Consider the following 14029-nt stretch of genomic DNA (forward strand, 5'->3'; position numbering starts at 1 on the left):
AACCTTTTGAGCCAGTAAAACTAAAATATGGGAGGTCTGGTTCGTCTTACACCCAATCAGGGCAGACGAGGGCGGGACTTCCTTGTAAAGTATCGTTGGGGGAAGTTGGAGGCATCCTGACACAGGGCAGGAAAAACTGGAGTGACGAAAGCGCTACCTGAAACACAAACACCTGGAGAAGGTGCTAATCCTAGAAAACAAAGGAGAATGACACCGACACTTTTTACAAAAAGTATCTCAACATAGACCCAACCTAACTATACCTCTAGCTTTACCACCAACAATGGCGATTGTTATATAGGTGCTTTTCTGGTCTTAATCCTTGTAGTTAAATGCAAATCTAAATACTACTTACTATTCTAGTCCAGATTGATGGAGCAAATATACATTTTTAACCTAAAAGCCTCTAAAGATGCAAAAAGAGTTCATTTATTGTATTTGTAAAAAAGTAAAGAAAAAAGTGAATTGTTAAAGGCCCATCATCTGCACAACAGACAATATAGGATATTAGTCTACTATAAAAGACCATTCAGGACAAGACAGTCTCAAAACTTGCATGAAGAGCAATATATGTTAAACCTTTTATGGGATTATTGATTTTTGCGGCTCACTGATAAAACTAAGCATCACTCCTGTAACAATCATTGACTCTATGCTTCACATGAAGTTGTGTAATGAATGCAATTATGTGGCAAGATGCTTTAGAGTATGAAGTATATATCAAGTATAAAGACATTAAGCACTAGCTCCCCGGGAGCCAACTGCTCCCCCGGGGGTTGGGTTAAAAGCAGAGAAAGAATTTAATTGTAACATGTGCAATATGTATATGTGCTCAATGACAATAAAGATTTTTCTTCTTTTAGAAGTAATTGTTTTTAAGTTGTGTCATGCAAAAACAAATAATTACAGCATATAGTAGCATATTATATCTCTTAAAATGTACTCTAAACTCTCCAGAAACATCACCTTTAAAACTTAACTTTGTTTTTTAAATGATTATTAAACTTACCAGAAGAGGTCATTATTGAAGATTAAGTATATTTTACTCTTGGATGTAACCAGGAAATTACAGAGGCTGAGGTCCATCTAAACCACTAGGATAACATCAATTATACAAGAATTACACATTTATACATAAAGAAATTGCATACTCTTTACTTTGACTTTGCTGATTAGTGAGATCCTTAAAACCCTATTGCTTTACTTTTTACTATATATAAAAATTAGCAATTGCTATTTTAACCTCAGTGAAACAGTTAAATGATTTAGAATTAATGCTTAGACAGGTTTGAACAATTTCTAAGAATAAATACGTATTAACTTTTATTAACTAATATAAAAAGTAATCTATCTTTCTGCACCTAAATATAAACACCGACGAAGGAACCTATTTGTTTTACAATTTGGAACAAAACGACGATGTTAATCATAGGAACTGAAAAAGGTATTAGACAAATGGACAGGGCACCTAAAAGTGCTTTGATACAGTGTTTGTTGTCTGAAATTGGTCCTTGAAAATTACCATCCTGCAATTTTATACCTATATTTGATTACTCAAATTGAATAGGACAATAATTTGATTACAGTACAGCATTTGTCACTAATACACTCAAACAATCATTTACATATTCAAAACATAGAATTTTTTTATGCATCACATAAAATTTTACTGGTTTGGTTTAGGGAATAACTGTCACAATATCGGGATACATTTATTCTAGTACTGTACTTAGGTACACTTCTGAGGGCTGTCAGGTTTTTGCTGCTTTTCTCATAATTCATTACAACTCAAAGGCATTCGCTACAATTCCACTACATTTGGTCAATAACTAATTACTTTTCAGAATCAGATTGGGAAAATATAATTTAAAGAGCATTATTATGTTAACACTCCATTGATCCCTGGAGGGAATTTCACACCAAATAATAGCTATACTGTATCAGATTGTATCCTTTAGTACCACAGTGTTATAATATGGGGGGTGGGGGGGTGGGTTGCAGGAAATTTAATTTTAGCTGCTTCTTTTATTGTAATTATATTTTGACGATTATACCCAATAACATACTACTTTTACTAGCTAAACCTAAAATACAAATCAACGGTACAGTGTGGTGAGACAGCAGGTGGACGTCAAGATTTTGGTATCGATCCGAGTACCAAAAACCACGAGAGGGCAACCTTGTGTTCTGTAATTATCCCGTTAGTACTATACTCGCTTAAACTACGTTTTATGATACATGGTCTTTGTTTGGGTATTTACTTTTTCTGCTACTTAGTACGTCTACGCTGAATTATTTTAGAATAACATATTAGGCTTTATTACTATTTATCCCACATCAGTTTTATCGGACATCTTAGTTACTAGACACTTTGAGACTGTGATTAATAAAATGTAATAAAAATATTATGTGTCATAACGTAAGGCATGCCAGACTGTCATAGCTATACAGGTGAACACGAACTTCCATATCACCGTCCCGTATTTTGCCGAACCAGGGCAACTTCCTCTCTGTGGGCTCTACACGTCACCTTGACAACAGCGTTACCGTGGAGCTCCAATGGCGCTGCTGTAGCAGATCCGTTCGTCCAGGGGGGAGGAGCAAACACTGACCTAACGCTGTGGTTCCGTAAATTATACTCTAAAGCCAAGAGGTTGATGTTGGGGTCCAAACAAATGAGTGTTTTCTTACTCACCCAAACTGTGACCGTATATAGTCTGAGAGAACAATACTTTTATTTAACACGTACTGTAGCTTTTGCTTTTACTCAAGCCCTGTGTGAGCTTGATTTTAGAGATTTTTGAACTTTGCTTGAATGGTTTTATATTACATGACTTTTACTTCAATACAATCCAGAGTAAAATATTATACTTTTAATCCATTACATTTGAGTTTTAGTTCCTTTACAAATTACGATAACAGGTTTATTATTGATCAATCCAACCAACAGTAGAAATATTAACTTAACAGCAGTTTTTCCATGTAAAACTGCCAAACATTTCATAGTGTCAACCGCTCTCAGCTTCTCAAGTATGAGGAATAACTGCTCTTATAATTTTAAACTATTATTTGGACAAAACAAGCATGGTAAACATGTCTGGGTAATAGTGATGGGCATTTTTTTTTTGCACCTGAACCAGCTACAACAGTAGATTGCTTTATACACATTGCATGTGTAATAAACATCTTTTGATATATATATCATTTATTCATCCAACTGTAGCAGACAGGATATGGATTTTTTTCTTATGTATATATGAAAGTCTTAAAATGATTCATGTTTTGTTAAATGGCTCAAAATATATATTATTTTTTTCCACATTTGCACATTAATTTTCCTCATCCTTTTCTTGTGGAACTTATACAATTTTTTTTGAACACATAAAAGATGAATACTATTGTTCACTGTCACAGATGAATATAAATCTTTAATCTTTGATGTCCTGTTTGTTCAGTTGCAATTGTGAGCCCTTGCTTCATTATTTTTCAACCTACTTGCATTATCAATGATAACATTGTTCTTTCAGGATGTAAATTAAAAAAACACAGTAAATCGTGTAGAGATTGTGTAGAATTCTTTTTACAAAAGTGATACAAATGCAAAAGATACAAATTCAAAAATGTTATCTGCTGAGTGCTGACCATGCGGTCCAGCAGTATATTGCACCTCATGTGGCAGAAGAAACACCGATAAATACAGACATGCAACATAAACAAATATCTATCACATGAAATGCACAAAAACACCAATAAGCTTGTGAAAACAGTAAAATTTTGATAAACATTTTTTTTGCGTGTCTCGAGTGAAAGAATAAGGGACAGAATGAGAGAAAAGACTGCAGCGCCTTGGCTAATAAAGTTAAAAAAGTTTTAACTTTAGAACAAACACGTTGAGACCTTTTAGGGGAAACTGACAGTTCAAGTGAAAAACCCCATCCAAGTCTGCACTCAAAAGAGTACTAATGGTTATTTTACATGTGGTCTGAGAGATTGTGATGGTGTGCCTCAATATGAGTGCTGTGGGCTGAGAGCTTTCACACAGCCTTGCGGTGGTACTCTGGGGGCGCAACCTCGTAATCACTGGCACTGAAGAGGGTGGATGAATTCTTTACCAGGTACCTGAGGGAATGTAAAATTGTTTGTCATTGTGGAGTGATTACTGCTAAAACTGCAACATAATGGTCTCAAAAGTTTTTGATTCGTTTGTTATCCAATTACCAGCAAATTTAAAATATACAAAAATTGTTTTTACACAAAGATAGTGGAGAATTTCGGGCTCCAGAAGGATTCCTCAAAACAGATTTTAAAGGAATGGGTAACTATCATTCAGACCCACTTCTTCCTGTCAAATTAAAGCCTCAACAGGAATCTTTCCAGTTGGAGGTTAAATATGTTTTTCAGGAATCACAGATTGCGACGAGAAATTCATTAAAGATATAGATAAACCCGTTTTACATGAAACAACAAACCTGCAGAAAATAGAGGAATGTGCTATAATGTGTCCGGGTGGAGGAAGGGTGACATTATTATATCTCTACGGTAAAACAAAACACCAATTACTTGCTTCAATAAATGTTCACATTTTACAGAAAATGACAAGTTTAAATAAAAATAATCAGACAGTAAAACTAGTGCGGAAAAAGTTAATTATCATTATAAATTGCCATTTTCAAAACTGTATTTCAACAACAGCCCACGCCAGTTACAATAATATCTATTTTAATTTGTCATAAATGAATAGTAACATATTATTTGTCCCGTTAATAAACTGAAGTAACACAGGTGTTTTCAGTATGGTATGTGGTACTGGTGACAGTTAAGCCATGCTGGCATTCATAGCATTGTAATTACTGAACTGTGAAGAAAACCACAGTGTGCTTACTCTTTATCAATGTTCTAGTCTGCTGACCCATCTAAAAAAAAAAGAACACTTTTACATGCCAGGTGGATTTTGTTTCTTAAAAGCCTTAGATCACACATTTATGTGTGTAATTTTTGACAAATATATATGTTAGACTATGTATTATTATACTCTTCCTACGTACAGTGTCATGTCGTGTCACTTTTCAACCACTAGAGTTTTACATTTATTTCAGAGTTTTGTTGTTTTAGTTATAATGTTCAGGTTTAGATGTTATATAATTTATATTAAAAAAAAAATCAAATATCACACGAATGATATGTCACACTATCTTTAAAAAAAGTCTTCAATCTAAAACATTCATACATTAGATCTATGTGACATAAAATGCTATTCAGTATGCATCAGTCTCAGCAAGAATATTTTCTAGAGTAGAAAATCGATTTAATGGCTTATGTTTTGAGGATTTGCAACAAGTCAGGCTGCACTAATATGACAGAGTATGTGACATGACATTTGAGAATAAGGCAAACATGACATGCAGTCTCTGGTACTGTGGTGGGAGTTAAACCTTACTTGAGAAAATCTTGGAGGTAACTTAGCAGCAAAGCTAGACTCTTCTCATCCAGTGGCGTGTAGGCTAGCATGGCTCCAATACGAACTGTCGGAGAGAGCAACACAAACTACATGAAGAACAAGATCCTCAGCTAATTTAATTTGTCTATTGGGACTTTCGTGTTTGAACAATTATATGTAAATGCCATACTGCTACGTCTGATGTACAGTTCTGCTCATAAGTTTACACACCCTTACCGAAGTATCAAGATAACGTATGTTTTAAAAGTCAACACGAGTGATATTGCAAAACACTTATTTGTTGGAGTTATTATTTGTGGGAGTTATTGACGTATAAGGCATCATAGAATAGCGCAATCAGTAAACAAATATAGAAACAGGGATAACAACATATGTTCCCCTTTACTTAATACAGTCTGTTGCCCCCTTTAGCATCATCTTGCAGTCTTTGGTGATAGCTGTGGATTAGACCCTTGAAAGCCACAGATGCTTTTTGGCAAATAGCTTCCAGGTCCTGTAAAATCTTCTCTGGCCTTACATGAACTACACATTTGAGGTCTCCCTAAAGTGACTCTGTGATATTCCAGTCAGGCGACTGTGATGACCACTCCAAAACCTTCATTTTGTTTTGCTGCAGCCACTGAAAGGCTGACTTGGCCATGGGTTTCAGATTGTTTTTATGTTTTCCTGTCTTTAAGTATGCCCCATAATGCACAGTTTCTGGTTTAGTAAATGCAAGTTTTCCTCCAATATTTTTTATGCACATGTTGGGTTCATCTTGCCATTGATTTTGACTGAATTCCCTGTGCCGCTGTGACTTACACATCCCTAAACACCTGAGGTGCACTTCTATGCTTCACAGTATAAAAGGTGTAATCTGCACAGATCTTGCTGACCCCTCTCCAGTGTGGTTTTTCGATAAAGACAAATACTTTCTGCGTCTAGGGGTTGTTCGATATATTGAAAGTGAGGTGTTTTGTGGCTTTGTCACAGTAAGAGCCACCAAGCCCATTTTTGTTCAAATACCTCAATAAGCCTGCATTTAATCTGAAGTTGCTTGAGGGGTTTTTCTTTGCATCCCAACCAATTCTGGCAGGTATATCTGAAATCTTAGTTGGTCAACCCGAACGTGGTTTGCTATGACACACAAATCCTAACTTAGTTGATTGCAAATCTTTGGCTTTCTCATTTACAAGTCACACATGTAGAAACTTGCCCTTAGTAGCCATTTCAATCTGAGTGTCAACTTATATGTAGATTATAAGACCGGATATTCATGAGTATGTAAACCTGAAATCAGGTTGATTACAATAATAATATTATTAAAATAAGGTATATCCATTCTTTGATAATAAATGGCCTCAACTGACCACTATCTGTAATAAAAAAAGGCCTTCCAAGTTATCAGCTATGCTTTCCAGAAATGGAAATCTATTGCAGTGTGTAAAGGGCCAAACTAAAGAATATTGTTTCACTTTTTAAATACTTATGGACATAACTGTACGTATACATAAAGACCTACACTACAATACTATAACACTGGTGGGTCTTAATAATGTCATAAAGGACAAGGGATCACCATGGCTACATTGAGCAGTCTGTGACTGCACAACCCCATACATGTGATACACTGTGTGTTGAGGTAGTAGAAGCACACAAACTCAATACCCAAGTAAAAATGTATGTAATGGGCTAGAATTCTAAACTACAAGTCCCACTTCAAATCAAAAAATACTAAGCAGATGGTCTAAACTTAAAGTAATAATAAAGTACAACATTAAAAGTACACCACTAAGAAAACTATGTATTACGAACAATACTGATTCTGAAAATGTCAAAACATGTAAACTAATTATTAAAAAATAAGGGTCAAAGATCACTGTGTTATAACAAGTGGAGCTGATTTGAAACACTTTATGTGTTTGTGACAGGTGGTCAAATAATGATAAGCACATGTTAGCTCATAACATTTAAATAAAAACTTATAATAATTATGTAATAAAACCTCCAGGTGAGGTTAATGCTGTGGCTTATTGGTGTATGGAAGATGTGTACGTGTTTTCACTGTACAACAGTACCTACCAAATAGGCGCAGCAAATGTGGAGCTCCATAAACCTGAGACATTGGCATGTCTGGGTGCTCAGCCAGGATCTCTGCATACTGTGGCCTCTCAAACTTGTATAGAAGCTGTGTGCCCAGCATGACGTTGAAGTACTCCCGAATCCCCGCCACAACTTCATTCACTGCAAACTCTCTAAGCACGAGTAGGAACAGGAATGTCACATATTTTGCTTAGCTTCCATGGAGACTACAGAAATCCAGTATTTCAAGAGCCATAACTTGTATGGCCATGGTGGCATGAGAAGTTGAGGACATGCAGTTAGGGGGGAACGGTTCACGTCGTATCACGGTTATGTGGTTATGATAATATAAGGAACATAAACAGTCCTAAATAAAAGAATATATTTTACATATTTTTTTTGCAAAACCTTTACATTAAATTACCACATTATGGATTAGACCCATCTACATAAAGTGCAGAACAAACAAAACACATACTTTAACATTACAGTTTTAAAACAACATGCTTCTGCTCATGTCATTGCTTTGATGTTTATGTTTTAGCAAGAGGGGATATTATCATGTGGCTCAATTGTCTGAATCGGCACGGAAAGACTGTTCAAATGCTGCAGGGAGAAGTAGTTAGCCTTTTCTACCTGACTCTGTACTCTTTGTGTTGTCAACAGTGGGGATGTGTTCTTAAATGGTTCATCATATTGGAAGTATTGCTGCTAGCATAAGCTACAGGTGTTGCAAAGTGCTTTCACACAGTCACTGCTTTTCCCACCACTCCCCTCATTGTCCTGGGTAACACTGAGTCCGCAGCTCTCCCATAAAGCAGACCAGACATGCCATTTTCAAGACTGAGTGACAGCTGCGCTCAAAAGTTAATTTGTGGCAGGCTTACAGGGTTATTGGTTAAGTGCTTTTTTTCGTCAACCTTCCCACCCCTGCATGCAGTAATGCTTAACAGGTTATCACAGTACACTAACATTTCTCATTTGAAGGAAGATTAAAGGGTGTTTTTTCTTACTTATTGTCCGAGTTTCCTTTTGATTTCTTATAGTTTGCATAGTCCTCCAAGACAGTCTCTATATTTTTCTTAGCAGGCAGATGAAATAACTGTAAGCAACAGAAAGTACTTGTCTGTATCCAAAATTTGAATTTAGTCACTAACATTAACATAATTATTCAACATTTAACATTCAACATTCCTCACTTTAAAAAGATAATTTCTAACTTAACTGTCTCCAGTCATCATTTTCAAATTAACTGTGACATTTGCAGCACTGATGGAGCTACATTTCAAGCACCCTGCTTGTTGTTCTGACTTTGATGTGTTGCTTTGATGCACAGTTTGCTACTCTTCCACCTATAGAACTTCGACTTGCATTGCACTTTTCACAACAAAGTCTGTCTCTGATGTTTCTGTTTTTATGTCATCTCAAGTTTTATGTGACAGGTTGAGATAGTATTAAGTAAGTATTCTGTAACATTTTCAAAATATGAAAATGTATCAATCTGCATTTGAGAAGACTGAAGCTTTTCCTAGCAAGGGTTGTGGATATTAGTTTGTACCAATATCATTAAGCTCAAAAAATATGTAATTTTATCATTAAATTAATCAGAGGTTAATTTTCAAAGCACCATATACACTTTATAATCTCCACCGGTCAATTTGGCTGAAGCAATCACATTTAATATTTTTTTTACCTGTTTCTGCCGGGTGATGAGGTCCCAGTCGTCAACTAACCAGGGTTTCAGCTCCTCAGGGATCTTTACCTTCACTTCAACACGGTTGGTGAACATCTCCTCCTGGATACATACATGCACACACACACTTACTTTGCGTCTTTTGCAAAGAATTGCACATTGCACTCAGCCCCATATTTAATGTAAATGTTTTTTTATCAAATAAATTGTTTTAAGCTCGTGCATAAATAAAAAAAAAAACTAGTGCTATGTACATTACTAAATTAAAACTAAATGTGTTTGAAAAACTAAACAGTAATATTCCAGTACTTCACACTTCTTTCTTGCTACTGGAAAATGTCATCATGTCTCATAGAAAACAAAATGCTGTTTCCCTTCTCCAGCTGTCACCTGCTACCAGCCTCAAATGTTCAGGTTTTTTGATAACACAAGTACTGCTATCATTTGTTGACACAGTCTATTGTCTAGAGATCATAATTACGTCCAGTGCTAGCAGCATGGTGCCAACATTTTGTGCGGTTTCTGAGGCAAATGGAGCCTCTCTTTTCACCAAGTCAACACTGCAGACACACTACTATGAGCAATCAGCAAACACCTACTGTGCCCCACAGGGGACAACGGTCACATTTATGGACGAATTACTGACTCTTCAAACAACTTTGTGAGCTTGACAAAATGCAAAACAACAGGAATGTATTTTAGAGCCTTCATTTTAAACACTTCACAATCATCTGAGATCAAAATGAGTTCACAGTTTTATAAAAGAATCTGCCAGGTCAGTTGTTTTTTGGTTCTATATGTAGTTCTCAACAAAGTTAATGTTTTCCCAGCTTTATACGTCAACAAAATGTCATGCTATGTAAACAGTAAAGATATATGGAGTGCCATGAGAATATGGCCTGAAACCTGGAAATTCATTAGCATTTTATGCACCCAAAGTCTTTTCTTTTAAATGGTTTTTCAGTTTAATGCTTGAAATAAGGTCTGTGGTTAAGACAAGGTCATGACATTTTCATATTTTATTCCTACATAAATACCCAGCTCACACTATTTTAAGGAAGCTACTAACAAGTGGCTAAATGAGACTACAGAGTTCGTCAAGAACATTAAACCTCATCCTGCTAAGGACAGAAACTCCTTATTCATCCTTACAGTCTTGTTAAGTTTATAACTCATGATCACTAGCTTTATCAGGTCACCATAAGAAGAAAAGCTTTTGTAGAAAAGTAAAAGTGCTCTAAATCAAATTACAATTTGGACGTCTAGTGGGGGTGATGCATGAGTCATGTAAGTGTGGTGTAGTTCGTTTATAACCTGACACCTGTAGCGACTGTTATTGCGCTTCAAAAAGTGTTATTCATATGTAAAAATTGTCTTGAACACAATGTGTTGGTTTCCTAAACTTATGTTTGTCACAGAGCTGATATTCCACAATATTCTAAATGCCATTGGAAAAGTCCCGTTGTCTTTTTGTCAAGGGAACTAGGAAGATTCCAACTTCCAAGTTGGCCTAAAAAAACATCATCCCTACGGCACTCTCTTATAAGTTAGGTATGTTAATACGGGGTGATACATACACTCTCTACAGTGGGATCAACCCGAGCCCTCTTCTTTCGTGGTCCAGGCGGCATTTCTCCACTGCTAGTACCTTCACCCGGCCCTGAGACTAAAAAAGACAAGTATTGCTGCATTACAGGATTATTTGATATGAAGGTTACTCATTTTAGTAAAAATTCACAGCCTCTTATGGCACTAAACAGATCCAAAAAATTCACAGAATGACAATGCTTTTAAGCATAATGGATGAGCAGGGAACAACAATTTATCAGGTGGTCAGAGTGTTGAAAGATATATTTAGCTGTCAAAAGTATTTTTATAAAGCAAGGGAACATAAATAAAACACCACTTCATGGTACTTATCTACTTGCAGGAGCAATAACCACCATTAACCATCAATTTTTACAAATTCTGTGTGCCTCCAAACTACTCTGTTAGCAAGGCTCTTAGTCTGTGCATGAACCTCATATCCACAACCAAAGACATGCTGCTGTGATAGTTCTCACAAGGGTCACTGTAATTACCTAAAGACCATAATGGTCAGTCCAAACAACCCAAAACACATTTTGTTTAATTATTCAAATATTAAAACCCTATTCTGGTGACTAAACAAACTTTCTTGTTTACTATTACTATTTTGGATAACTAAACTAAACTGACTCGACTTAAGGCTATTAATAATGTGATGTAGAGACATTATACTTACTCTTCTGTTTCGCCTTTTTCACTTTCCTAGAATGGAAAGAAAACTGTAGCATTATTATACAAAGGCACCCTGTGTTGTCACACAGCACAGTGAAATCACACAGTCTTCATTTATTCAATAAAAAACATCAGAAAAAATAATCAGAAATACTTTCATGATCTCTTTACAAAATTTTGTGTAGTGAAAAAACTAAATGGAAACTTACAAATCAACATTTTTCTGCTGCACAGCAGCAATCTTCTTGCTTGGTGCTAAACCTCTCATCTTTCCCTCAACATAATGGTCCCTGAGAAATAAACATGAGAGTCAATAAATGAAAGTACTTAAAATGTTTTTACTGCTTTTATCTTACTTTAATGTCAAGAGCACCGTATTCCAAAACATAAAGCAACAAATAAAGTAAACATTTGACATGATGCAAATTATGTATGCTCTTTTGTGGTTGTTGAATGAATAACAAAGAATCTGAAATCAGCAAATTATTTTTTCGAAATAGTGAAACTGTTGAATGAAAGTACAAATTTGAACTGCATGGGAACAACAAAAGGTAAACTTACTGATTAGCCTTTTGAAGCTCTTTTTGTTTGGCAAGGTTGCTGTCCACATATTTGAGTACTCTGCTTTCAGGAACCCATTCATCCCAGCTGCAAAGGGAGAATAGCTCAAACCTTGAAACTTCATCACAAAAGACTTCCCAATGATTTTAAGTCAGATCACAAACCCACACAATCTGATAATGAACACAGCAAGGGGAAGCACGTAAACACTCAAAGACAAATGCAAAAAAAAATCTGACTATCCAAGCAAACTGCTCACTTTTTGTTCCATCCGCTGTAATGAATGAAATATTTAATCTGCTTATCCTTTATGTTGATCTTTACACACTGCAAAACAAGAAAACACATACATCTGCGTCACCTGAGGTTTGTTATCTAGTTAATAACCAACCCATAGCACACAAAGAAGTATTATAAAACAAACCTTTGCCTCATAGAGCAATGGCCCATGGAAGCACAGGACTCGTTCACCTGCGAGTAGGAAAAAAGGTGAGGACGGAGAGGAAAAACATACCGTGACCACAACATATTACAGCGTATTAGACTGCCATTAAAGTCATGATCTAATATATTTTGGACACATATCTTTTCTTTTATTAGTAACAGTGTGGTAGATTCTCCTAACGTTGAAACAAAGCTAGTTAACGTTAGCATGATAACAAGCCAAGTTAGCTAACAATTAGCCCAACATCAACGTCTGCTTTTCAACTTTAACATAATGGAACATGATGAGCTTTGACAGACGCTCGTCCCGGGAATGTTTACATTAATTCTCGACATATATAGGCAGAAATGAAGGCATCGGTCTCCATCCCTGCCTCGACATATTGTCGAGCTAAAGCATCAACAACAACAAACCCGCCCCCTTTTAGACAATGATACATGCTCATTGTTTTGCCGTACTGACCTTCTTGAAATTTAGGTTTAGGGTCCTGTTTTGGCGCCATTCACAGACTCAACTGATCGGATCTCTGAATAATCAAATTCGTGCATTGCCCGAGTCCATTTCTTCCAGACACAAACACCTCCGACATTGGAGCTAAAGAGACGGAAGCGCCGAGACTGGCCTGCTCCTGGGGCACCTGACCGCCGTGAACGACCCGTAGCCGCGCGGCGTTCAATGCTCCAACTGAAACTCGGAAAACCAATTATTTGTCACACGATAGTCAGACTAAATACGTCACAGACTTTGTCTTTTCTTAACATTGTACTAAATTTAAAAAAAAAGATAAAAACTACATTTAAATAGTAAAAATAAGTTGACAATCTATTCTTAGCCAATTAGACTAATACATTTATTAACTATCTCATTGCTACTCGTATACAGAATATTCACATAAATAATTGTAATACTGTGCAACTCCCAGTACAACAAATGGAGATTTTGCACATTTTGTATTTATTCCACCGAATTTTAGAAAAGAAAAATGTGGTTTCAATATGAAGTTGTGTAATGGTGTAAGATCATCTGCTTGTCAAATTTGATCAAATTCACGAGAGCCTTCAGACAATAACTTAAACTGGTTAGTTGATGGGCAACAGACTGCAGGAAAAGATTTTGTATCATCACTATACCAGGGCTTGTCAGCCCTTTTTGGCTGATGACCATATTTGTATAGGTCACAATTTTCTCATGAACTTCGAACCAATGAAACACTTTTATGCAAATTTAAGCACAATGTAATATATATTATTAACAGCCCGGACATATTTTGATATGGACAAGATCATTATTTTTAAGCAGTTTGTCCTCTGCACATCTGTGGAGTAGACACGTGTGGCTTCAGTCTTTGCGCTGGAGAATGAAAGGCATATTCAACAGTTAATCTTTCCCCTTTTACCATGTTTTGCCATTGTAAGTCAAATTCAGTAAAGTCAAGTGGGAATGACTTAAAATACCAAGATGTGAAGTCAAAATGAATGTGACATTATCGACTAGTTTCAGTCTCCTCTGATGGATTGTTTCAGTGTTTGTTTAAAATACCGGAAACCCACTT

At 36.0% G+C, this 14029-nt stretch overlaps 1 protein-coding gene across 2 annotated transcripts; it reads right to left on the reverse strand.

Annotated features, from left to right (window-relative positions):
• Positions 1-3558: 3558 nt before the first annotated feature.
• LOC137119550 (mortality factor 4-like protein 1) lies at positions 3559-13136 on the reverse strand. 2 transcript variants are annotated; one of them, XM_067495860.1, is made up of 12 exons: positions 12940-13136; positions 12457-12503; positions 12292-12359; positions 12033-12119; positions 11681-11761; positions 11476-11501; positions 10790-10878; positions 9213-9314; positions 8533-8621; positions 7520-7692; positions 5438-5522; positions 3559-4119 (listed from the first exon to the last, which is right to left on the reverse strand). In XM_067495860.1, exons 1-12 carry the CDS (start codon positions 12977-12979, stop codon positions 4035-4037), a joined length of 972 nt encoding a protein of 323 aa, XP_067351961.1. In that variant the 5' UTR covers positions 12980-13136; the 3' UTR covers positions 3559-4034. The 2 variants fall into 2 exon arrangements, with proteins under 2 accessions (XP_067351961.1, XP_067351962.1); XM_067495861.1 differs by lacking the exon at positions 12292-12359 and having other exon boundaries at positions 12940-13131.
• Between the last annotated feature and the right edge of the window lie 893 nt (positions 13137-14029).

Source organism: Channa argus, chromosome 2 (assembly GCF_033026475.1).
Source record: "Channa argus isolate prfri chromosome 2, Channa argus male v1.0, whole genome shotgun sequence".
Taxonomy (NCBI): domain Eukaryota; kingdom Metazoa; phylum Chordata; class Actinopteri; order Anabantiformes; family Channidae; genus Channa; species Channa argus.